Source organism: Suncus etruscus, chromosome 9, assembly GCF_024139225.1.
Source record: "Suncus etruscus isolate mSunEtr1 chromosome 9, mSunEtr1.pri.cur, whole genome shotgun sequence".
NCBI lineage: Eukaryota > Metazoa > Chordata > Mammalia > Eulipotyphla > Soricidae > Suncus > Suncus etruscus.
Window position 1 is genome coordinate 27,212,102 of NC_064856.1, and position 26,679 is coordinate 27,238,780.

Below are 26,679 nucleotides of genomic sequence, written 5' to 3' on the forward strand. Positions count from 1 at the left end.
ACCTCCAGACATTCCCCTCCCTCCAAAACCCCAGAACTTCTGGAGGCTTCTCTTTAGAAAGGTATCCAGACGCCTCTCTGAAGACTTCTGCAGACCATGTGTTCTGTTCTATTCTCACTCTCCAGTTCACTCAGTTCCAGCAGAGCTACTCAAGAGAGTTTGGCTCCTCCTCAGGACCTTTGCACTCCCTGCTTCTGCTGCCTGACAACTCTGCAGAGTTGCGTTCTTTTCATCAGAGATCTGTACTCAAATATCACCTCTTCTGAGAGTTTTTCCTAGCCCACCCCTAGAGCAGACCTTTTCATAGTCATAATCTCTTGCCTTTTCTCCGTATATACCATAAACTCCATGATCTTGTTGTTTTATTTTTTTTCTCTTCGTGTCTCTTACGAATCTAAGCCACAGGAGGGCAGCTGTTCTCATTGAACCTTGTCTCCAGTGCTTAGCACCACTGTCTGAACTTTATGCAGATGTGCTGAAAGAAGCAGTGAACGAATCAACGGGTCCAAGAGATTCTGGAGACCCCATCAGAAGTGGGTCTGGGCTCCAAGAGTCACCCCCTGGGACTTAACGGTGCGGGGAGAACATCCAGGGGCGGGTGGGCTCATCCTCAGGGGGCTCTGGGTGGGCTGGAGAGCCCAGCAAAGGGGCCCGATGCAGATGTGCAGCCCAGCGGGCACTAGGACCCTGCGCGCGAGGCGGCGCGTCCAGCGGGGGGCGGCGGGCGAGGCGAGGGGGAACCCGCTCTTTCAGCCTCTTGGAGTCGGGCTGCGGCCACTTGTGCGACCGGCGGTGCCGCGGCCGTCCGTCCGGCTCCCTTTCGGCACCATGAGCCGCAGGTTCACCGTCACCTCGCTGCCCCGCGCGGGGCCTGTGGAGACCCCCGACCCAAAGGCCCACCGGCATTCGGCGGCGGACCTCCGCCACCTGGCCGGGGAAGACGCCAAAGGTAGAGGCCGCAGTGGGCGGGGCTGGCAGCCGAGGGCGGGGCCTGCCGCCGCTGTGGGCGGGGCCTGCCGCGACGAGAGGGTCCTCGCGTGGGCGGGGCCTGGCAAGCATGGGCGTGGCTCACGGGGGCGGGGCGGTGGTGGGCGGGGCTTCTCCTAGAAGAGGAGGAGGAGGTGGAGGAAGGTAATTAGGGCTGGGGTGGGGGTGCGGTACCCATGGAGGGCCAGTAAGAAAGAGAAACTGAGGCCCAGGGTCTGTTGGAGAGTGGAAGGCTGGCTGGGGGGGAAACATTGTGAAGGGAGGGGCCAGAGCTGACGTGGGGCGTGGCCACACGGAAGTGGGCGGGGCTACATGACAAATGGGCGGAGTCAGAGGCGAGGGGGCGGGTCTTGGGATGACAGCTCTAGGGGTGGGGGGGCTGCCGCAGCAGAGGGCTCTAAAAGGGCGGGGGTCATGGTGGGCAGCGGAAAGGGTGAGGAGTGGGCCCAGAGCCTTTGCAAAGAGCCAGGACTAGAGCGGTTTGGGGGAACAAAAAAAGGGCAGGATGGTAGAGGAAGGAATTGGGAATGATGGGGATTTATGTGTTAGGTAAGATAAAGGTGGAGGAAAAACAATCCAGCTCGTCCATCACCTAATCTTCGACAGAGTTCCGTTATTCCTGGCAGGAGACAGGAGAAAAAACGAAATTTGGAACCTGGGTAGCTCGATTCTGGGAGGATTCGATGAGAACTCCAGTCCTCACCCTTGGGGAAAGCCCCCCCCCCCCCCCGCACCTTAGCTCCAGCCTAAGCTGGGCTGGTGGAGCCAGCACCGCAGAGTCTGGGTTGTCTTCCTTGAGGGTCCACTGCTGGGTCTTGTAATGCAAGTTATACGCAGGGGAGGGGAGAGAGGGATGGGGGAAAAGATCTTGGGAACCTTCAGTGAGTAAGTGATATCCTGGATGCACATACAGTCAGATCCTCCTGAAGGGGCACGACTCTGGGGTCTCCTCCCTGGTCTTCTCCTTGGCTGGCCCCCCCCCCCCCCCGTGGCTGGGCGGGAACCTAAATTGTCTTGCGGTGGTCCCAGCCGGTGAGGCGGGAAAGCCTTTCTGCACCGCCAGGGGCCGCTGCTGAGCTGCAGGTGAGCTCATCCTGAAACACCCCCCCCCCCATTCAAAAAAAAAGAAACCCCACACACAAACCAAAAAAATACAAGCACAAAACCCTAAGAAGAGGTTCTGCAGGGTGGGCTCGCCCTCCCCCCACTTTCATTTCTTGGCAAACCTCCTGACCAAATGGAAATCTAGATTTTTGAAGGGATTCAGTTTTGCTACTCCTTCCAGTGGCAGCCAGTCATTGCTCAGGTCCTTCCACTGTTCATTGTCATCTCTTGACCCTTTTCTCATGGGGTGAATATTCTGATCATCTTGCCAGACTGAAATGTCAGACTTTCAAGTGTCTTTCTCAATGCATCCTTTTTTCTGTCTTTCTTTTTTCTTCATTTTGGGCCACACCTGGCAGTGCTCGGGGCTTACCTCCTGACTCTGCTCAGGGATTCTTTCTGTTGACCTGGGGTATTATATGCATATCAGGGATTGAATCCAAGTTGGCTTTTTGCGAGGCAAGTGCCCAATTCTCTGTGATATCTCTCCGATCCCTCATAGCCTCCTTTTCTTCTCCATCAGATTTTACTGGTCCACGTTTTACTCCCTCCACCACCAGCATTTCTCCTGACTGGTTCAAGTCATCCTCTCTCTCATGTAACCACAGCCACACCACTGGCCAATCTGCCTCTAGACCTCATCACCTTCCACACCAAAGCCCTGAAGCCCTGTAGCCAGTCATTCACTACCCAGCTGAATCTGCTCCTGGTCTACCTGTCTATCTCCCCTTCTCCATCAGCCAGGGAAACTGCCTTCTCACTCAGTTAGTGATCTTTCACCTCTTCTGTTTTCACCTTCCTTCTTCTGTAGCTGAAACATTCATCCTTTTTTTTTGCTCACCCACTGCAGCACCAGAGCACCTGTCCCTGGGGTGACACTAGTTTCTTAATGCTGCATTGCCTGCATTTTGACAGCAGGGACTGAATCCTTTTCTTTTTGTGTCCTGAAACCCAAAATCTGAGCCATTGGAGGTGCTGATTGCTCCGAAATGCTCCGAAACCAATGGGGTCTTAAACCCCAAGTTTCTCCACCCGTGCACCTTTCTCCTCTCACTCGCCATCTCTCAGTCTGAGAATTAACTGCTTCTCTTTCTTGTCCCAAATTGTATTTTGGTCTCCCCATTCCCATGTTGAAGTAAAAATCCTGCCTCCAGTTCGGGTGTTCAAGTGTGCGTGCAAACCGGATGTGAATCTGGAATGCCAGGGGGCAGAGCTCTGTGTGTGTGTGTGTGTGTGTGTGTGTGTGTGTGTGTGTGACTTGAGGGAGGCACCTCCCACACCAGCTTTGGTGGCCTGCAGGGCTGTCCATGAGTCAGAGCTGCTGTGTGTCATTGACTGTGGTGTGTGGATGGTATATGGAACCTGCCTTTCTGTCTCTCCATACAGGGGGTCTTTATGTGTGTGAGAGTGCAGAAGTCTCAACCTCTGAGATTTGGGGGCACATTCTGTTTATGTCCTGAAATAGATTCGTTCTTGCTCTTGGGCAGGTCACTGTATAGGGAGGTAGATGAGCTCCCTCAGGGATCCAACATCTGGTAGTATCTTTCTCACAGCTGTCCCTGTGCCAACCCTCTGGCCTGAGAGGCTCAATGAAGCTCTAGTCTTAACCCAGGCCTACAAAGAGAGTTGGCAGTATGTGAGGGGCAAGCAAGTTGGCCAGGAAAGGGTTTATAGCTCCTCACTTGCTAGCATTGTCTCCTGTTCAGGACCCAGGGAGGCACTTTCTTTTCTTTTCATTTCTTCTTTTTTATTTTATTTTATTTTTTTTTTTTTTGGTCACACTCAATGGTGCTCAAGGACTACCCTTAACTCTCCTTGCGAATTACTCCTGGTGGTGTTTAGGTGACTATTGGGGATGCAGAAGATTGAACTTGGGTCATGCAAGGCAAGCATCCTACCTGCTTTAGCCCAGGAGATGCTTTCTGCTGCCAGGATGAAACATGAATGAATGGCAGATGAAAGCAGAAGTCAGAGGTGGTACCTGGAATCTGCCATTAGTCCTCACTTTCCTCTTCTGTACCATGGGAAGAGGGAGTATGACCTGGCTAGGCAGAAGTGGACCTGAGAGTAGCTGTGACAGTACTAAATTACCTCCTCATTTCTTCACCATGCCTGGTGTGCCTTGGTTTCTCCTGGAGGATGTTAGGAGCCTAGAAGGAGCCTGGCCCGAGTTAAGATAACAGTAGGGGGGCCGGAGAGATAGCATGGAGGTAAAGCATTTGCTTTGCATGCAGAAGGATGGTGGTTCGAATCCCGGCATCCCATATGGTCCCCGAGCCTGCCAAGAGCGATTTCTGAGCATAGAGTCAGGAGAACATCTGAGCGCTGCCGGGTGTAACCCAAAAACCAAAAACCAAAAACCAAAAAAAAAAAAAAAAAAGATAATAGTAGAGACACATTTCCTTGGAATGAGGGGAGCTATTCAACATTGGGGCTCTAAGAAAGAGTGGCCTGTGTTACTCCTGATCTCTGAGATCATTCCTGATGGGGATGATGGGGATGATATGTGGTGCTAGGGATAGAACATGGGTCTCTTGTATGCAAGGCAGATGCCTAACTTGCCATCCTATCTCTCTGCCTCCCTGCCTCCCCCATCGCTACCCTTTCCTACTGACTGGCCCTTTAGTCTCACTTGGGAGTCCTGTGTACCCCCCTGAGAATATCCTGGTGGTCCTCAGTTGCCTTGAAGCCTCCATTGAGAAATATCTATCTAGTGTATCTACCTCTAACTCAACCCCATTGGTGTAGGTTCATGGGCAGTGTATCCTTTCTCTGGGCTTTAGTTTCCTCATCTGTAGATGACAGGAGTTGGGCTGGAAGTGTTCCATAGGAGTTTTAGAAGAGTGGCCTGATCCCATGCCCAGTCTACCTTTCTGTCAGATGGAAAGAGCAGTCCTGGGCTTTCACACCCTTCACTGGCCAGTACCTCTGGCCAAGGTGCGCCCTGGGAATCTCCATGGTAACAAACTGGTTATGAACGGGGCTGTGGTTGCCATGGTGATGGCTGCCTGCTCTCTCTCATCCTCATCTCCCCTCTTCTCAATGAACCAGAGCGATCTTGCAGGCCTAGGGCTCCAGGTGGGGAGGGGGTGGGGGCAGATTCAGTGAGAAGGGTCCAGATTGAGAAAGAGGGAAGTTGGGCTGAAGCTGCAGGGGAACAGGGGGCTGTTGGGGTGCCACTGTCATGGTGACAGGGCTGCAGCCTGTTAATTAAGCCCTCGGTTGCCACGGAGACGGTGGTGGTTGACGTGATCTGCAGTAAGCCCTGTGTGGAGTGTGCTGGGTGCGGGACTGGCAGGTTCCCATAAGGCTGAGGGTCTGGAGGTTGGGGCCTCAGGATAGGGAGAGCAGGGTGTGTCCTAGCCCCATGAGACCAGCACTGGGGAAACTGAGGGATTGAGGATGAAGCTATGGTGATGAAGGGGAAAGATGAAACCTCTCCTAGGAGAGATCCTCTGCTCTCTGTCCTCCCAGGAGTGCCAGCTTCTACCAAATGGCCCCATATTAGGGCACAGAGCTGGACCTGGAGGTTGGGAAGCTGAGTCCTGTCCCAAACCTGATACAAGTTCATCTTGTAAGAAATAAAGTTCTCATTTGGGCTAGAGAGACAGGTCAGTGGTTAAGGTCAGTGGTTCTATGTAGTCGACCCTGGTTTACTCTCTGTCACTACATATGATCCCATGAACAGTGCAAGGAGTGATTCCTGAGCACAACCGGTGGTCCCCCTACCAAAATGAAAGTATCTTTTTTCATTTCCAAACTCATTTTCACAGGCATGAGAAGTGGAGGGAATAATTTCTAAGGTTTGCAGTTCTCAAATCTCAGTACCTTGAAGGCAGCTTCTTTGAACTTTGTGCTCTCTGAGAAGCAGAAGACAGAACGGATGGAATAAGTGGAGACCTGAATTTAGAGCAAGGGCCCCATCCAAGGCTGTCTTCCATGTGGCAGGAGTGAGAGGAATTCTTTGCTCATGGTCTTTGGGGTGCTGGGTAAGGTTGGGGACCAAGTGAGCAGCTATGGTCCTGGGCTGAGAGCTGAGGATTGCCTTCTAAGTGGTTTCTTTGGGGGACACAACTGCAATGCTGGGGAGGGGGCACCTGCAGTGGGTTTTCTCAGAGCCTCACAAGGCTAAATCTGAGGCCAGAGCAGGGATAATCTCTTTAAGAGATGATGGAGTCAAGCAAAAATGCGGGGGAGGGTCCCCTGATCTGATTCTTTCAGGAATGTTTCTAGATATTAGTTCGAGATAAATGACCAAGCAATGAAAGAAGAAGAGGAGTCTCCCATCCTTGCTTCTGAGAGTCTGGAGAGACAAGGCCCACACAGGGCTCTATTATTCCCATACTGCTCTACATTTGGGGATAAGACCAGGAGTCCCCCTTTTCTCAAACCTGTGAGTCTGAAGGTCAAGGATACTGGAGGGAGGGGAAGGGAAGAGACCCTTCTACTTCAAGAAAACTAAATTGGTTATAGATTCCTAAAAGAGGGTCAAAACCAGATAAGTATAGGCACAGCCTAAGTATAGGCACAGCCCTCAGTGAAGATAAGTCTGAAGGTTCAGGTACAGTCCATTAGTGCAGGTACAGTTTTTTTGTTTGTTTTTTGTTTTGTTTTGTTTTTTTTTGTTTTGGTTTTTTGGGCATACCTGGCAGTGCTCAGGGGTTACTCCTGGCTCTGCACACAGAAATCGCAGGCTTGGGGGACCATATGGGATGCCAGGAATCAAACCACTGTCTGTCCTAGATTGGCTGCTAGCAAGGCAAACACCCTACTATTGTGCTATCTTTCCAGCCCGCAGATACAGTTCTTAAACACAGATACAGTCCCAGATTGTGAATACAGCCTGAGTGCAGGTACAATCCAAAGATGCAGATTTCAGAACAAAATAAGAATACAGGACAGTTCTGGAGTAAATTATAGCCCCCAAGTGCAGGTACAGTCTGAGAGAGCAGGTACATTCCCTGAACAACAGATACAGCCCCTGAGTGTAGGTACAGTCTCTGAGTACAGGTACAATCTCTAAGTGCAAGTATAGTTCCTGGGCCCTGAGAGATAGCACAGCGGTGTTTGCCTTGCAAGCAGCTGATCCATGACCAAAGGTGGTTGGTTCGAATCCCGGTGTCCCATATGGTCCCCCGTGCCTGCCAGGAGCTATTTCTGAGCAGACAGCCAGGAGTAACCCCTGAGCACCGCCGGGTGTGGCCCAGAAACCAAAAAAAAAAAAAAAAAAGTATAGTTCCTGTGTCTACATATGGGTACAGCCCCTGAGTGTACCTACAGTTCTTTTTTTCTTTTTTTTTTTTTTTGGTTTTGGGGCCACACCTGGTGACGCTCAGGGGTTACTCTTGGCCATGTGCTCAAAAATCACTCCTGGCCTGGAGGACCATATGGAATGCCGGGGGATCAAACCTCAGTCCATCCTAGGCTAGCAAGGGCAAAGCAGACACTTTACCGCTTGCGCCACTGCTCTGGCCCTGTAGCTACAGTTCTTGAGTGCAGGTACAGTGCAAGTGCAAGTACAGTCCTTGAGTGCAGGGACAGTTCCTGATTCCAGGTTCAGCCCCTGAGTGTGGGTATAGTCCCTGAGTGAGTTACAGTCCCTGATTTAATTACAGTCTCAGAGTGCAGGTACAGCTCTGAGTACAGGGACAGTTGCTGAGTGCATATACACTCCCTGAGTTTGAGGAAAGCCCCTGATGTCATTACAGTCTCTGTGAATACCATACTAGGTATGTGGAGAGTCCCTGAGTTCAAGTACAGATCCTGAATGGGGGACAGTTCTTGAGAGCAGTTACAATCTATGAGTGCATGCACAGTCCCTGAGTGCACTTACATTTCCTGTGTCAGTGAACCGTCCCTGAGTGCTCTTACATTCCCTGAATGCAGTGACAGTCCCTTCATTGGGGTCTGGAGGGCCACTTCTAGAGTATGGTGTTCCACGTTTGCCAGCTCAGTGCTGGAATACAGGCCTCCATCCCGGATTGTGAACTCTAGCCCACAAAGCACCAGGAGGGAAATCCTTCCCACCCTGGGGATTACTGAAATCTATTGTTTCTTACAGTCTCCAGGGTTCTTTTTAAGTATACCGTGTGTCCTCACTTCTTCCTATCTTTCCACGCTGTGGCACAAAGTATGGAGCTGTCTCAGGTGGTATTTGCACAAATCCAGCACTTTGACATTGTCCAGCACTGGCCTCCCTCTTGTTCTGCATCGAACATACCACAATCTATATTCATCTCTTTCTCCTCCTTTCTGTAATTTTTTCTTAGTGAGAGCCAAAAGACACTTCTCACTCATATCTTAAGAGCTAGCTCAACAATAGGGGAGAGCAATAGTACAATAAGTCATTGCCTTGCATGTGGCTGACCCAGGTTCGATCCCATGCAGCCAGCCAGGAGTGATTCTAAAACAGAGCCAGGAGTAAGCCCTAAATATTGTTGAGTATGACCCCCAAAACAATAACTAAAAACAAAGCTCCAAAAGTAACAACAAAACCCCTCTCTCTCTACTCTACAGTGCCCTCCAGCCTCCTGCGCCCCTCCTCATTTCCCTGTGGTGGCAGTGATGCCATAGTGGTGGATCTTGTAGAGACTTCTTCACTCAGCTACCAGACTCTGTGCTTCACCCAGTCTAAATCACTGAGTGAAGCTTAACCCAGTTAGAGCAATGGTCCCTGCTTTTGGTTATGCAGATATTCTGTACATGGGTCTCTACCCATATGAATACATATTAGGATCCCTTTCAAAGGGGAGCATACCCCAGTTTTTTGGGGTTTATCAGGCATATGCCTGTTGTGTTTAGGAGGCCACATGGTGCCAGGGATTAAACCTGGGGCCCAGTTCATGCCAGATATGCATTCTAGTCATTTGAATCAGCTCCCCTTACTTTACCCTTTCTTTTTTTTTTTTTTTTTTTTTTTTTTTTTGTGGTTTTTGGGTCACACCCGGCAGTGCTCAGGGGTTACTCCTGGCTCCATGCTCAGAAATTGCTCCTGGCAGGCACGGGGGACCATATGGGACGCCGGGATTCGAACCGATGACCTTCTGCATGAAAGGCAAACGCCTTACCTCCATGCTATCTCTCCGGCCCCTTTACCCTTTCTTTATTTCATGGTATAAGGAAGAGATCCCAGGGCCTCCTACCTTCGAGGTAAAAGCTCCATCACTGAGCTCTATCCCAGCTCCTTAGGGTCCTTGAGGTCTGTCCACTAAAGCCATCTGCAGCTACAGACTTAGAGCCCACTCCAGTCTCGAAACTTCAGAAGTTTGAGCATTGGGACATTAAAAGAAAGCTCATCTTTTACTCAGTGCTGCTCCTCTCAGAAAGAATCAGACATTACTGTAGATCAGTTTGGCTAGGATGCTCTTGGATACAGGGCGATTGAAAAATCAGTCTTGGACCAGAGCAATAGCACAGAGGGTAAGGCATTTGCCTTGCACACAGCCAACCTGGGTTTGATCCCATATGGCCCTTTGAGCCTGTTACAAGTGATTTCTTAGCACAAAGTCAGGAGTAACACCTGAGCACTGCCAGGTGTGGCCAAAAAACCAAAACCAAAAAAAAATTTTTTTTAACTTGGGCTGGGGCTATAGGAGAGTGTGGTTATGGCATTTGTCTTGCAAAGTTGAGCAGGGTTTGAACCCTGACATCCCATATGATCCCGAAAACACTATCAGGAGTCATTTTTGAATATAGAGCTAGGAGTAATGTCTGAGCATTACTGAGCTAGGAGTAACGCCAGTCCAAATACAAAAGAAAAATGAATACTAAATTGGCCACAAAGCTATTACACTGGTTCAGGCACTTGCCTCGTATATGGCTGTGAGCCTGGTTTGAGTTCCAGCACTGCATGTGGGTCCCATGCAGTACCCCTGAGCACAGTGCCAGGTGTGGCCTCTTAAGTACCACTCCATGTATCCCCCAAATAAAGATGATTGATCTGAGTGTCTCCAGCTCTGGAAATCTCCTGGAATTTAGGAGGGTGGTGCTGGAAGCTAAGTGAGTGTGCTATCACCCCCCTCATCTGTGCCTCTCTACGTGTATATCCATCATCTAGAAACTCAGAGGCTCCAGTCTTTGGAAGCTGGGTCCTGGGATGTCTCCACTATGGGCTGGAGTTTGTATTCTTGGGGTGCTGAGGGGATTCCAGAACCTTCCAAAGGACTGTTATTGGGGAGGGGAGGAACACAGAAAACATTTCAGCACTGGAATCCTCAGAAAGCAATCCGGGATTAGGGGATTAGACAACCCCTCACCCCCCAGCAGGAAATCTGGATCCAAGCTGACGGTCAGGTTGGGGGCTGGGGGCGGAGCGATAGCACTGCGGAAAGGGCACTTGCCTAGCACAGGACTGACCCGGGTTCAATCTCCAGCATCTCATATGGCCCCCCAAGCACTTCCAGAAGTGATTCCTGAGCAAAAGAGCCAGGAGTAAACCCCTTAGCACTGCGGGTGTGGCCCCAAACTGACATCCAGCAGCACTCTTTCTCCCCCACTCGGTCCCCTCAGTCTGCCCTCCCCTGAGGCTGCACCAAGCTCGGCCGGTGGGGCCTCCGCTCCCATCTCTCAGGGTCCAGCCGCCTATTTCTTGAGGCTCACTCCGCAATGGCAGCCTGTAGGTCTCCCGCTGTGGGCTCCGACGGGACTCCTGCGGGCCAGAGCGCGAGATCCGAGATCCGCAGCCTTCGGTGCGCTCCTCCCCTTCCCGCCCGGGACTAGCCAGACAGTTCAGCCCAGTGACCCTGAACCGCGCCAGGGGGCAACCCAGCGCCTCCTCCCAAAGCTCAGCCTCTGCGGGCGTCCCACCTCTGGAAGCGGCCGGAGATGGGGGTCTCGGTCTCCTTCCTTTAGCCCCTCTTCAGAGGCCGATCTTCATCTCCCAGCTTTGCACAGGTTCCCCAGGGACCTCTATTCCACGACACCCCACCCCGCCCTCTCAGTCCCCCCCTAGTTGCCTCCCCCAGGGGGGTCAGCCCAGATCCCCCAGCGAGGCAGCCGCTGCGGGGCCGCCTCCCCGCGGCCGCGACCTAGTTCCCTGCCGTTATTTTTAGGGCGCGGGATGGCACCTGCCCACGTGCCGGCCCCGCCTGCGCCCGGGAATGGGGGGGGGGGACGGCGGGCGGAGCTGCGTCTGCTCCCGGGAAGCCGAGGCCCCCCGATACCCACAGCACCCTTCCTTCCTGCCTTCCACCCCACCGCGGCACGCCTTCGAGCCCCCTCCCAGTGTCGCCGCTCCGGGGAGGGGGCCCCCAGGCGCGCGCTCCGCCCGTCCCCTCTTCTTCCTCCCTTCCTCCCTCCCGCGCTCTCCCCCCCAAAACCCCGCCAGTGGCTCACGCCTCCTGCATACGGGATGAGGTGAGCAGCGCCGCGGCTGCGAGGGGGCGCGCGCGGGTGTGAGCGTGTGTCCGTGTGTGAGTGTGTGTGTGGTTGTGTGTGTGCGCCGGGCGGGCACTGCAGCGCCTGCCTCGGTGGAGCAGAGAGCGAGCGAGCGAGCGAGCGAGCAAGAGCGAGCGGCGAAGGCGGGTCGAGGGGCGCAGCCATCCCCGGGCCCGGGTACCACCGGCGCCGTCACCATGCTGAACAACCTGACGGACTGCGAGGACGGCGACGGGGGAGCCAACCCCGGTAAGCGGCCGGTCCGGGGGCGGCGAGGTGCGGGGGCAGAGCGGGGGGCCGCCTCCTCGGGAGGAGGAGGAGGAAGAGGAGGAGGAGGAGGAGGAGGAGGAAGAGAGGCTGGGGCGCATCGGGGTGGGGGACCCCGCCGCGGCCTGGACTTGGCTCCATTGGAATGCGCCAGGCAGACGCTGTCCGAGGTGCTGAAACGCGCCGCGCCCGAGGGCAGGGCTGGGGGGCTCCCCAAGTGGCCAGTGCCCGGGGGGTGCCCAGGGTGCCCGGGGCAGACGTGCCTTAGCCTTAGCCGAGCCGGGGAGGTAGGTGGTGGTGGGAAGGGGTCGACTTGGAGCCCAACAGGCAGCAGGAGGGCCCTCCCCCACCTCCCCAGAAGGGACCCTGCATCCTGGCGTGGACCCTGGATGGGGGGCAGACTGCTGCAGTCCCTAGCTCTGAGGCTTCCAACGAAAAGGTGGGGGCAGGTGCCCATGGGGAGCCTGGAGCCCTCTGACAGCCCCCGTGTATCTCCTTAAGGGGCAACTTGGTGCAATCCGGGCCCCCTCCTCCCCACCCCCAGCTGCCCCGAGGTCCAACCTCAGACCATAGCGCACCTCCTCCGGGAAATATTTCAGCTCTACTTTGCGGATTCTCCGCCTTCCCACTCTTGTCCCCCTTTCTGCCTTCCCTGTCCACCCTTTCCTTTGGGCACCGCCGGGTGGCCGTGAGGTTGCCCAGCTGGGACCGAGAGAGCCGAGTCCTTCTGGTCTGCCCAGTTCGCTTCCCCAGGGAGGCCTCGGGAACGGGGTCCCGGCGTCTGAATTTTCTCAGCGCCGCGCCGCGGACACTGCGGACGCGCTGCGGTGGGTGCAGAGACTCGTGAGCTCGGAGCAAGCCTTTGGGTGTTCTGCAATCCCACTTCGCCCTCCTCCGCGGTTCCCTCTGCTTCAGAGGTCTTGGGGCCAGCCACCCCCTCCGGCGGCTCCCTGGCCCCCCGCCGCCCCCCAGCGGTCTCAGCCATCCATCACTGCTGTCAGCCGCCCCCACCCCCCACCCTCCAGCTGCGCTGAGTCCCTTGCGCACTAGCGCCTCCCGCTCCGGCTGTCTGCGCTCAGCACCTCCAAACGCTCTCCTGGGCATTGCTTGACCCTCTGGGCCGAGACTTTTGCTGACCTGGGGCTGGTGGTGGGGAGGGGGGCGACTTGGGAGCCTTGCCCAAAGGACCCCTAAGGACTGATCAAGCAGGATCTTGCAGGGTGTGGACGCCTTGACTTCAAGTCCTTCAGATCTTGGATTCAAGTCAGGGTCAAGTGACCGCTTAGGAAGGCTGGGCACCAGGGTCCTGATTCTTTGTCTCAGAGTCCCCTCTTCTCTGGGACTGGGAGGTGGTGGGGTAACACGGGTCATAACTGTTGGCTGGCAGCTCATCCATTCCACCCCCAGACCTTGGGGTGCCTTATTCTGCAGCTCCCTCCCCCAGGCTTCAGGATTTTTTTTTTTTCTTAAATTCTTTCCCAAAGTGGAATCTTCGGCAGTGCCAAGCAGTCCTACAGAACCCAGGGTAAGAAAAAGGGTCATTTTCCTCTGAAGACAGGTGCTGAGCTGGAGAAAAAAAAAATCCCTGCTCCCCACTACTGCCACCACTGCACACAAGAATCCCCTAGCCCCTACTTTCTCTACCGTGAAAATGGTACTTCTTGTGCCTCTGAATTTGCCTGGGTTCTCCGGATGCCTGGAGAAGAGCCATGAGAGGTTTTGGAATGGAGCTAGGAGCCCCCTCCAGCATTATCCATGCCCACAAGTCTTCAGTTCCAGAGAGGACGTGTGTGCCCTTGCCCCCTCTCCTTGGCTCGAGTACTCACAACTGGAGTGACCAGGCCCTGGGTCAGGCATTTTGGATCCCAGATAGTAAAGCTCCAGTGGCCCCTGGGGTGGTATTTGGGGTCTCTATTGACCTAGTGAGCTAAAAGAACAGGCCTATGGGACCAGGAACCCTTGGATGGGCTGTGATTCTGGGTTCTTGTTAATGTGTGTGTGTGTGGGGGGGGGTTGGACTATACAACCCCCACGCCCCCCCCCCCAATCAAGAGATCTCCTTGGGGCTAAAGAAGAGCCTGTTTCTGGGCCCCAGGTCATCTTTCCCCTTGGGGTCTGCTCCCACCCCTAAACCTGGCTCGGGGATTCCCTAGGCCCTGGGGGAGGCGCCTTCTCCGCCGTCTCCTGTTTCTTCCCGGGTAGCTCTGGCCGCCGCAGCTTAATTGAAAGCCGATTCGGGCTGAGCGCTCCCATGGGGCCTGAGGGCTCGGCCTCAGTTTGGCCCTGCCCTCTCGCCCGTCCCCCTCAACCCCCGCGCTCTCTGCTCTGCGCTCCCCGAGTGGGGAGACGCCGGGCTCTGGGGAATCAGGACGAGCCCCCCCACCCCGTCTCCTCTGCACCCCGGAAGATGTCCCCTCCCTCGCCTTCCGCCGTGCTCCCGGGAGGGGACGGCAGTCCACTGGCCCGGAGCCGGACGTCCCAGGCAGGTGGACAGGCAGTCCGGCCCCCTGAGCCGCCCCTTCCCCTGCCCTCCTCTTCGCCGGGGATCTGCCCGAGTCTGCTTCGCGTTGCGCGTCGCGTTACATAAGCGGCTGCGGGCTCGTGGCCTGCTCCGCGCTGCGCTCTGGGCCGGCTCCGTCGCCATGGAGACAGGCGCGGGGCTGCCTGGTTGCGGGGTCTGGGGCTAGGACGCCCCCGTTCCGGTCCTGCACGTCCCCTGGCCCCGGTTCTGCCGAATGAGGATGGGCTTAGCACAGAGCAAGAAAGGCAACCAGGAGGGCCTCTGGACTGGGTGGTCCTGGCGCACTGGGCCCACCCTGCAGGAAAGCGGCCAGCTCTGAAGCCCACGGACCTCCAAAGTCTTCTTGGGCTTCCGGACAGTTTGGCCAGTCGTCGCTATTTGAATAACGACCCTAGTAGTGGGGATGACTGCCTTGGCGCACCATCAGGTACAGCAGCACAGAGTCCTGCAACGAAGACCTCAACAGGATAGGATGACCCCTTTGTGCAAAGGAGGGCGAAGAGTTCAAAAGACTTGCCCAGAGGCTCCCTTTAGTGAAGCTGGGACTAAAACATGAGTCTCGACCCCAGCCCTTTTTCTTTAATATATATTAAATATATTAATTATGTCTATTAATATATTAAATATATATAATGGGCCCGAAGTGATAGCACAGTGGTAGAACGACAGCATGAGGCCGACCTGGGGCGGACCCGGGTTCGATCTGGTATCTCATATGGTCCCCTGAGCCTGCCAGGAGTAACCCCTGAGCACCGCCAGGTGTGGCCCCCAAACCAATATGTATATTATTGTGTCCTTCCAAGCAGCCTCTGGGAACCAGAGACCATCCTGGCCACACTTCTGGCCCGATTTGGAAGGGTCCTGAATTCACCACGAGGGATTTGGAGTGCAGTGCCAAAGTGCTCCTGTGCCTTTAGGATTACACCTGCGGTGCTGGGGTCCAACCCTTTTTGTAACCATTAAGAAATGTCATCTTGCTGCTCCCCCACCCATCCTGTGTCATGAGAACATGGAATATCCAGTCACTCACTTTTAGTAGGAGAAATTTCTATTTTTCCTGCTCTGGCCACAGTCTGCTATTCTGAGACCTTGAATGGGAGGGAGTGTCAGGAAGGACTTTACTTTCATACCCCCCAGCCCTGTGGGACACAGAGAAAATGCAGTGGGCAGATTGCATTTGGGGAGGCTTCATATATGCTCCCCTGAACCCCATGGGGAGTGATCCTTGAGCACAAGAGTCAAGAGGATCCCTGAACACAACTAGGTGGCCCCAAAACCAAGATTCCCCCCCATCTATTATGTCCCAGGTTTCCCCTGGGAGGTAAGGCCTGCAGTCCCCAGGAGCTTATAGATGTGAGAGGAAAAGCACAGGGTGGTCTCTGTGGGGCCCTGAAATTAATGACTTGCTGGATGAGACAGTGGAGGTGGCAGCATTTGGGTAGGTGATGAGTTTTTCTTGAGCAAATCTACAACTTGGCATCAGGGTGTGACTAGATTCCGCATAGATTATTCACTGGAAATGGGTGGGGGCTGAGCAAATTAAGTGGTAGAGAGATCGACAGGAGGATCTGGGCAGACAGAGATGAGGAGAAATATATCAGGAGCTGAGGGGACAAGAAACTCAGAATATGGACGGCCCCCACCTCTCGTGGGATTTGGTCATGGGGCGTCTCCCTGAGTCCAGAGAGACATTTAGATTCTACTACTGAATTTTGTCCCTGGAAATTTCTGGAGACAACGAATGTGCTTAGCGGGACCCTCTTGATCTCTCTGAAAGAATTTCTCCCCAAAAACCTCAGTTTTACCCTTTGCAGTGCTGAGGACAACACCCAGATCTTAAGCATGCAAAGGCACATGTGTGAAACGTGTCTAAAAAAAATCTGTTTAATGCTCAAGAGATTTTCTCCTTGCAACCCATCAGGCCTTAGCAACTTACCCTTGCCAGCATTATTCCTGTCTCCTTCTCCTGCCCTGTCCATCTCTCGTGTCCCAGACTGATCTGCACATTCAAGTGGCCTCTAGAAATAGTTCCATGAGTGTCCTTTCCCTCCACCCAACCCAGCATCTCTTCCACCTCTCAATTACATCCTTCCCCAGTGATTCAAAAGCACCATCCTCCCTCCCCCCCACCTAGGAACTCAAGCAGGAAACCCAGGCATTAGCTGAGATCCCTCCTTCTCTGTTCTCAAACAGATGGCATAGAACCATTGCCAAGCGTTTTTGAGTCTTCTGAATCCATTGTCCTGCTTCCATCTGAGCTGGGTCATCACCAGCCATTCTTCCTATGGCCATTGCAGGTCTCCAAGAAGCTTCTGCGTTCTTCCTAAGACCATAGCAATTGTTATACAGCACTCCTTGCCTGAAACTCTTCAATGACTTCCCCTGTCCTCTGGATGAAGGCCCAGATCCCTGGCATGGCCTGCCAATTGTTAGGGACCCAGTCAGCAAGGAGCTTGCCAGCTCATCTTTTCACACACCACCACCCATCCTTTAGTACCTTCCCACCCCCTCTTCCTCAGACTTCACCGGGTCAGACTTTTCTCAGCTCCTTGGACCAGCTCTATTTGCTCGCACCTCTGGGACACTGTAAGAGATGCCTCAGGCTCCAAAACTAGACCTGGAGAGATGCAGATCTGGAAGCAAATGTCAGTGCAGGAAATAATCCACAGTGACAGGGTGCAAGAACGGGTTCAGGAATTCCAACATTCAAGCCAGGAATCCCACCACAAAAAACTTTTGCTCCTAAGAAGGAAAGCAGCTTGATGGAAGAAGACTGAAGAATGAGCCCCTGCCTTCCTGAAACCCAGGTTTTTATTAGCAAGAACCAGACTACATCCTAGGGTGGAGAAGGAATACCAAGGAGGGGGGACCTAGTTATCCAATCACCAGATTACACCTTAGGTTGAAGGGTAGAACCAAATAATCCAACAGGCCACCTCACATGCTGTTCTGCTGCCTTTTCTGCCTGGAACACTCTCCCGCCTCCCTCTAAGTCTAGCTCTTACTCATCCTTCAGTTCTCAGCTGACACGTCACTTCCTCTGGGAAGCCTTCCGTGACCTCAGGCTGGGCAGAATGCCGTCCCGTGTTCCCTTGTTCATCACAGCTTAGCACTCTGGGCTAGAAATTCCCACTTACTAATGGGGTTTCCCAGCCTTTGAGTTCCCTGGGGCTGGCATGGTTGTCTGTTCTGTGTTTATGCTCTCCCATGCCCTTTGTGGCACATGCTCTACCTAGTCAATGTATGCAGCATGAAGGTGTGTGAGGAACAGAGACTAAGCAAAGGGGGATACTTTTCTAAGAGGTGGTACATTCTTGGGCTACAGTGTTCTTTGCCCCACACTCCCCTGCTAGGAGTTAGCCTGCTTCTACCTAAAACATCAGGATGGACCCAGTTTTGTTCAAAGAGGTATAATGGAGAGAGTTGGTGAATGACATAGCCTCCCATTCAGAGCAGGGAAGGAAAGATTCCAAACTTGCAAAGAACATTAGGCCCTTGAAAATGCTGCCAGCTCCATTTTGCAAGGAAGGTGGCATTAGCACCATTTCCCTGTGTGCAAACTGAAGCTTGGACAGTTGAGTGGTCACCCTGAGTGACTCTGGAAGGTGATGCCAAAGCCCTGACCCCTCTGCCTTTCCAGGTGATGGCAACCCAAAAGAGAGCAGTCCCTTCATCAACAGCACGGATGCCGAGAAGGGGAAGGAGTATGATGGCAAGAACATGGCCCTGTTTGAGGTGGGTTGTGTGGGGTGTGGTGCACCAAGTTGCACAGTTCTCCCCACTCACTGGCTGCTTCCTTCCTGTCCAGGAATGGTGCTTTTCTCTCCATTTCTCCCTATTTCTTGGAGACTTTTTTTTGTTTTGTTTTGTTTTGTTTTTTTTCGGGCCACACCCATTTGATGCTCTGGGGTTACTTCTGGCTAAGTGCTCAGAAATTGCCCTTGGCTTGGGGGGACCATATGGGACGCCGGGGATCGAACCACGGTCCTTCCTTGGCTAGCGCTTGCAAGGCAGACACCTTACCTCTAGCGCCACCTCGCCGACCCCGACTTTTTTTTCTTTTAATCACACCCTCCTTTCTTTATCACACCCCAGCCTCCTCCATGGGCTCCCCTTCTCTTCCCATCACCCCTCCTAATCACACTGTCTCCCTCTCCAGGAAGAGATGGACACCAGCCCCATGGTGTCCTCCTTGCTCAGTGGCCTGGCCAACTACACCAACCTGCCCCAGGGGAGTCGGGAGCACGAAGAGGCAGAAAACAACGAGGGTGGCAAAAAGAAGCCAGTGCAGGTGGAGGTCTTGGGAAGAAGGGATGAGCTGGGGAGAAAGGCTGGGGGTGTAATGGAACTTCAGAGGAGCATAGACTATTGGCTGGGGAGGGAAACGGAATTCAGATGTGGACAATCTATTGGTTGGGGGGGGGGGAGACGGGATTCAGATGTGAACAGATTATTGGTTGGGGAAGGGAAAGGAATTCAGAGGTGGGCAGACTTCTGGTTGGAGAGTAGTATTGGAAAAGGAATTTAGATGTGGACAGATTACTATTTAAGGGTGGAGGAAGGAGAAGGACAGGAGAGAAGAGATGGAGATGGAAGAGCAAATGGTTGCTTTGAGGGTAAGTGATAAGGCTGGAGGCCAGGACGTGGGAATTGGCAGAGAGGCGGGCTGGGGGCCAGAGAAAATGAGAGGCAAAGGAGATGGAAAGAAGAGGAGAGTGGGAATGAAAGACTTGGGGAGATGTGGGACCGGGGCGTTGGCAGTGGTCAGGTGCTCAAGAAACCAACCTTGACTTTTCTGGCAGGCCCCACGCATGGGCACCTTTATGGGCGTGTACTTGCCATGTCTGCAGAACATTTTTGGGGTGATTCTCTTCCTACGGCTCACATGGGTGGTGGGCATCGCCGGCATCATGGAGTCTTTCTGCATGGTCTTCATCTGCTGCTCCTGTGTGAGTGACAACTCCGACAATCCCACCTTCAGCTGAGGTTAAACAAGGGCATGGGGGTGGTGTGAGGGGAGGGGGCAGCCCTGAATGGAGCTTTTTATAGGAACCACTGACTCTGATCTTGGAGAGTGAATTAGGTCTGACTGGGCATCCTGGTTGCTCCCAGCCTGGTCCCTGATGGCTGGTAAGGAGGTTTTCCCTGGATCTCTGGGGCAGCTTCCGAGTGTGTGTGCCTGCATGAATGTCACCGCACAAACAGTGCAGATTCAGTGGTGAAAAAGCTGTGTGTGCAGAAAAAAAATTTCCAGGGCTGGAAAGCTCGTACAGGGTTGAAGGTTCTTGCCATACACACAGCCAACCTGGGTTTAATCCCTGGCACTGCATATGGTCCCCTGAGCACTACCGGATTTATCCCCAAGTACAGAGGCAGGAGTAAGCTCTGGTCACTTCAAAGTGTGCCTCCAAATTCCTCTCATCTTTCTCAAAATTTTCCTTATCATCTAGCATTTTAGTAGGTCCAGACTCATGAAACTTGGGATGAGGTACCCCGAACAGCTTTGTAATTGCATCCTGCCAAACCTAAGGAAAATCAAATGTAAGGGCGGCTGGAGCTTTACATTCAAGCTCCATACCAAATGTTCTTTCTCCCAAGCACTGCTGGGAATGACCCTGAGCCTGATCCAGGAACAGCTCCCTATAACACTGGGTATGACTCAATCCTCTCCCTCCAAAAAAAAACAAAAAAACAAAAAAACCCAAAAAAACAACAAAAACACTCAAATACTTGCCAAACATTTCTTCTCAGCACAGTAAGTCCTCTCACATATCACTTTTGAGCCTCTGTGTGTCAGATTTTAGGGCAGGGACATTATACTTCCTCCTTATAAAGACCCCAGGGCTTGGAGATAGGCAGGTTTGGGGCTGGGCAGAGGCCAGACCTAACCTCACATACTACGTGCTCATAAATAAGAGGTTTTCTTGACAAGGACTTGGCAGGAGTAGAAGTTGGAGCAGAACCAGGGAGAGGCTTCGCGGATGAGACCTTGTGGGTTTGGAGGGTGAGCTGCCCCACTGACAGTCTCTCTCTGCGCAGACGATGCTCACAGCCATCTCCATGAGTGCCATCGCCACCAATGGCGTGGTGCCCGGTAAGTCTCTGGGCTCCCTGAAAAAAATGGGGGTCTGGCTGGGAGGCCTTGCTAGTTGGAAAAAGAGAAAGTGTTTGGGGTTTTGAGAGGGTATTGGATACCCTGGAAGCAATATTGCAGATCTGGGGCTGAACTTTACTTTTTTTGTTTGTTTTAAATTTTTTTTGGGGGGGTCACACCCGGAAGTGCTCAGGGGTTACTCCTGGCTCTATGTTCAGAAATCGCTCCTGGCAGGCTTGGGGGACCATATGGGATGCCGGGATTTGAACCACCGTCCTTCGGCATGCAAGGCAACTGCCCCACCTCCATGCTATCTCTCTGGCCCCTGAACTTTATTGTTTGAGGGTTCATGGGAATAGCAGTATGTGTGTGTATGTACGTATCTCTGTTTTTAGTGTGTGTGTGTGTGTGTGTGTGTGTGTGTGTGTGTAGCCTATGTAAGGTGGCAGTCTATGAAGACAGAGTGGGCCCTTCCCACCTTTGCACACAAAAGGTAGCCCCGGGATCCTCTCAGCCTCTTGCTGATCCAAGATTCTCTCCACAGCTGGCGGCTCTTACTACATGATTTCCAGGTCCCTGGGACCAGAGTTTGGGGGTGCCGTGGGCCTCTGCTTCTACCTGGGCACTACCTTTGCTGGGGCCATGTACATCTTGGGCACCATTGAAATCCTGCTGGTGAGAAGGGCCAGGGGAATGGTGTGGGACTCTGGGCTACAGACAGCTGGGCACATGTCTTTCAGACTCACCTATCTAGCTGGGGAGATAAAACACTACAGTTATGTAAGGCAGACAACTGTCACCTCAGGCACCCAAAGAGCCCTGAGGACTTTAGAATCATCTGGAATATAATGAGGCTCAAGCACTTGCTTTAAAAGAAGAAGGTCAGAGCAATAATACAGTGGTAGGGCATTTGCATTGCATGCTGCTAAACTGGTTTTATCCCCAGCATCACATATGGTCCCCTGAGCAATACTGGGGATGATTCCTGAGTGCAGAGCCAGGGTAAACCCTGAGCATTGCCAGGTGTGGCCCCTAAAACATAACAAACACCACCCCCCAAAAAAAAATAGCAGATCCCAGAAAGATTGAGTGACTTGCCCAAGGTGGCCAAGATGGCATGGGGAAGGGTCACATCATATTAGAATGAGCTTTCATCAGGGCCGAAGAGATAGCATGGAGGTAAGGCATTTGCCTTAGATGCAGAAGGATGGTGGTTTGAATCCCGGCATCCCATATGGTTCCCCGAGCCTGCCAGGAGCGATTTCTGAGCATAGAGCCAGAAATGGCCCCTGAGCACTGCCAGGTGTGACCAAAAAACAAAACAAAAATAAAAAGAATGAGTTTTCATCTTCCTCAAGCAGAGCCCACTTTGGTGATTGCTGCCATGCACTAAGGACAGGCTAAGTACTGTGTGACAGGGATGGCCAAAGAGAAGAAGAGCACAAGGATGACAAGGCAGGAATGAGGCTTATGTAGTCAAGTACAGGCCTGCATAAGACACTGGGTTGGATCCCCAGCACCATATGGCACCACTGGGAGTGATCCCCACAGCTATCGAATGATGAAAGAATTCTGCTAAAAGGGATAGATGAAAAGAAATGGAGAGACTGGGTGGAGTGTGACATTCATAGTGGCCAATGCCCAGTTCTGCTCTTCCTGTCCCTTTAGGAGGAGGCAGGCATGGAATGAGCAACTTGATACAGAAAGAGTTGCTGATCATCTAGGGACCCCGGGGCCTGCAAACTATAAACTGTATCCTCCTGATCCCCAGGACTTAAGAGACCCCCATTTTACCGATGGGGGAAATCATTGTTCCTAGAGTTTAAGGACTGTGTGGGAGGGTGAGAGGGGCTTTAGTCTTTGCCTTTCTGACCCACAGCCATGCCTGTCTGCTCTGCCACATATTTGCACTGTGACACATTTGGTTTGGGAGGGAATAGAGGACAACAGGGTTAGGGAAGATGAACAGGAAGTGAAAGATCGAAGGGACCAAAGTATAGGGATTTCAATAGGTCCTCACAGAATTCTTGAATCAGAGACTAAAAATATTACTTTAAGGGGCTGGAGACCTAGTTTAGTAGGTCGGGGACTTGCTTTGTACATAGCTTTGTACATAGCTGGGTTTGATCCCCTGTACCTTGAATTAACCAGGAATGATGATCCTGAATGCAGAGCCAGGAGTAAGCTCTGATCATAGCTGGGTATGTCTCAAAAACAAACAAAAATACCATGAAAGGAAATTTTCCAACTGCATAAAATTGGAAGAATAGTGAATATGAATAGGGAAATAACTATCCACAGATAGTCACTATGAATATTTTGGTATCTTATTTCCTCCTAGTCTGTTTTCTTTGGGTGATATTGTATTCTGTGATTGTACATTGTAACTACATAAATTAGGCTAGGACGGACCTCGGTTCAATCCCACCCCCACCCTCCCGTGTCCCATATGGGCGATTTCTGAGCACATAGCCAAGAGTAACCCTTGAGCGTCAAATGGGTATGGCCCAAAACAACAAAAAGTAAAAATTGATGACATAAATTTATGTTAATAAAGATATTGATAGAGGAGGTAAAAAAAGATTTTCATAAATTCAGAACTCTATTGTAAGTATTATTTGCAAGTGAAATTAACTTTTGTAGGAATAGAGTGTGGTTTATTAATACAATAAAGTCTCCCCCTTTATATACAGGGATAAAAATGGGGATAGTATCAAACTTGATGCAGACCAAGTTTTTCTCATAAATTTAATTTACAAATTAGGCATGGTAGAGATAAAATAGAATGCATATAACCACATACCCTAATACAAGTTTGTGAATATTGTTTAATCTATCTCAAGATATCATATTGTGTATATAATTTTCCACATGCAGTGACCACAGCTAACCGACTTCATGCAAAATGAGGCAGCAGATAAGGTGTCTACTCTAGTACAGAAATTCTGGTTAATACAGTTCTGTTAAAGGGATAAGGAAAAGCTATGATGAACATTTTTTTTTTTGGGTCACACCCAGCAGCGCTCAGGGACCACTTCTGGCTCTATGCTCAGAAATCGCTCCTGGCAGGCTCGGGTGACCATATGGAATGCCGGGATTCAAACTACCATCCTTCTGCATGCAAAGCAAACGCCTTACCTCCATGCTATCTCTCCGGCTCTATGATAAACATTTTTGTTTGATTTTTGGGAGGGCTGTACCCTTGATGCGTGTTTATGAAAAGGTGATTAAAAATACGATTTCTTTTGTTTGTTTTTAGGCCACACCCAGTGACACTCAGGTTACTCCTGGCTGTGAGCTCAGAAATCGCTCCTGGCTTGGGGAACCATATGGGATGCCAGAGAATTGAACCACGGTCCGTCCTAGGCTAGCATGGGCGAGGCAGACACCTTATGCACTGTGCTACTGCTGTGGCCCCTAAAAATACAATTTTAAAAAAATCATTTTTTACCTCCTCTATCAATATCTTTATTAACATAAATTTATGTAATCAATTTTTACTTTTTGTTGTTGTTGTTTTGGGCCATACCTGTTTGACGCTCAAGGGTTACTCCTGGCTATGCACTCAGAAATCGCCCCTGGCTTGGGACCATATGGGACACGGAGGGGGGGGGGTAGATTGAACCAAAGTCCGTCCTAGCCTAATGCTTGAAAGTCCGACAGACACCTTACCTCTAGCGCCATCTTTCCGGCCCCCAATTTTTACTTTTTTGTACTTTTTGTTGTTGCTGTTTTTTGGGCCACACCCGGCAGCACTCATGGGTTGCTCCTGGCTCTGTGCTTAGAAATTGCCCCTGGCAGGCTCAGGGGACCATATGGGATGCCCGGAGTTGAATCTGGGTCTGTTCTGTGTCAGCCATGTGCAAGGCAAACGCCCTACTGTTGTACTATCTCTCCAGTCCCTTTTTTGTATTTTTTTTTTAATTTGGTAACATAGCTTTCAAGTTTTCATATCACTGTTCTATACTTGTAATGCCTACTTCATCATCCCCACTCCCAAAGCATCACTAGTGTTCCCCCTACTGTCTCTCTCTCTCTTTTTTTTTTTTTTTGGTTTTTGGGTCACACCCGGTGGTGCTCAGGGGTTACTCCTGGCTGTCTGCTCAGAAATAGCTCCTGGCAGGCACGGGGGACCATATGGGACACCGGGATTCGAACCAACCACCTTAGGTCCTGGATTGGCTGCTTGCAAGGCAAATGCCGCTGTGCTATCTCTCCACCCCCCCTACTGTCTCTAACTTCCCTCTCCCTGCCACTTTAAATGACAGGTGGTGATGTCCTCTCAGAGCTCTTTTCTGGTGGGATTGTCTTATTCTTTGCTTTGGTTCCTTATAGTTCTTATATGAGAAAGTTTTTGTCTTTTTCCTTCCAATGCACTTCACTTAGCATGATCCCTTTCTACTGCATCCATATGCCCTCCCTTTTAAGAGCTTCATGATCTTTACAGAAATATAATGCTGGATGCACCCAATACTTTAGTGATCAATCTCTAATGATTTTCCACCTTTCTGCTGGACAGAATCAAATTTATCTACAGTCATCATTAGATTTTATATAAAAGAATAGAAATAGAAAAAACATTTTAGGGCTGGAGTGGTGGCGCAAGCAGTAGGGCATCTGCCTTGCATGTGCTAACCTGGGACATACCGCGGTTCAATTCCCCCATGTCCCATATGGTTCGCCAAGCCAGGAGTGATTTCTGAGTGCATAGCCAGGAGTAACCCCTGAGCATCACCAGGTATGGCCCAAAAACAAAAACAAAAACAAAAAAGAAAAAAAAATTAAGAAAAGACTTTCTAGAGGCCTGAGAGGTGGCACAGGGTGTAAGGCATCTGCCTTGCTCATGCTAGCCTAGGATGGACTGCAGTTTGATCCCTCAGCATATCCCATATGGTCCCCCAAGCCAGGAGCCAGTTCTGAGTGCATAGCCAGGAGTAACCCCTGAGCATCACCAGGTGTGGCCCAAAACAAAACAAAAACAAACAGAAAAGCAAAAAGAAGAGACTTCTTATGTAAAAGAATAGAAAAAATAGAAATATAAAAGAAAGAAAATGAAAGTTAAAATCTTTCTGATCTTGGTAAATTAATAACTCACAATATTATTTTAGAAACTCTGGAACTTTCTTGTGATATAGACCACATCACCTTGAGCTGTTCCTTTATCACTAGGTGTCATTTCCTATATTACTATATTGCCAATATGCTGCCACGAGCATCACTTTTCTTCTTCTTCTTTTTTTTTTTTTGCCACACCTAGTGTTGCTCTGGGGTAACTCCTGGTGCTGCACTCAGGAATTACTCCTAGTGGTGCTTGGGGGACCATATTGGATGTGTAGGTTCGAACCTGGATCAGCCACATGCAAGACAAACAGTCTACCTGCTGTATTATTGCTCTGGCCCCAAGCATGATTTTTTTGGGTTTTCCCCAAGTCCTTGTACTTCACATTATTCCCTTGGGATTATTCTCAGTTGATTCATCCTGGGGACCTCACCTGACCTCCTAACCCTCTGTTTATAGGCTTACCTCTTCCCGGCCATGGCCATCTTTAAAGCAGAAGATGCAAGTGGAGAGGCAGCAGCCATGTTGAACAACATGCGTGTGTATGGTACCTGCGTGCTCACCTGCATGGCCACTGTGGTCTTTGTGGGTGTCAAGTATGTGAACAAGTTTGCCCTTGTCTTCTTGGGTTGTGTCATCCTCTCCATCCTGGCCATCTATGCCGGTGTCATCAAGTCGGCCTTCGATCCGCCCAACTTCCCGTGAGTGCTATGGCTCTGAGCCTAAGGCAGCTGCCATCTTCCTACCAGGCTAGGGTTTAGACTCCACACACAGCCACTGCCAGTTCCTGCCATTCCACCCCATCTCTCCCAACCTGTGGAGTTGTCTGTTCAAAGCAGCTCTTGTAGGAGGGAAAATGGCTCCTGGTCAGGAATTTCCAGGTGGAGTAATGTTGTGTCATTCATGAGGGGCATTTGCTTCCTGGTGAGGGGTAGACTGAGGAAGAACAAAGTGGGAGTAATTTCTGAAGGAATGGGTGCAGGAGATATTTTCTGGGGTGTGTGTATGGGAAACAGCTTCAGTGTTAGATGCCTTCTCTGTGACTGGAAAGGAGACAAGGTAGGTGTCCCACGGGAGTTATATCCCTGGTTCTGTCTCTCACCCCAATATAGATTCTGTCCACCCCACCTCTGGGCAGCACAGCCTTAGAGTCTACTGTCCGTGGTGCTGAAAGTCAGCTTGCGTGAATCAGTGTTTCTCTGCTACGGCTGCACATCAGAATCGCCAAGGGGAGCTTTGAAACAGAATTGGACTCTGGGCTCCCTCCCAATT

General features: G+C 51.6%; 1 protein-coding gene across 2 annotated transcripts in view; it reads left to right on the forward strand.

Moving 5' to 3' along the window:
• The first annotated feature begins 801 nt into the window (after positions 1-801).
• The window catches only part of SLC12A5 (solute carrier family 12 member 5), a 46,749-nt gene continuing 20,871 nt past the window's right edge, over positions 802-26,679 (forward strand). Inside the window, exons 1-7 of one of the 2 annotated variants that reach the window (XM_049779137.1) lie at positions 802-949; positions 17,895-17,989; positions 18,414-18,545; positions 19,057-19,203; positions 20,294-20,348; positions 20,893-21,023; positions 25,867-26,108. In XM_049779137.1, the coding sequence (XP_049635094.1) occupies positions 829-949; positions 17,895-17,989; positions 18,414-18,545; positions 19,057-19,203; positions 20,294-20,348; positions 20,893-21,023; positions 25,867-26,108 (923 nt within the window). In that variant the 5' untranslated portion in view covers positions 802-828. Of the gene's footprint in view, positions 950-11,434; positions 11,716-17,894; positions 17,990-18,413; positions 18,546-19,056; positions 19,204-20,293; positions 20,349-20,892; positions 21,024-25,866; positions 26,109-26,679 lie in introns of those variants that run through there. The other variant, XM_049779138.1, reaches the window with a different exon arrangement.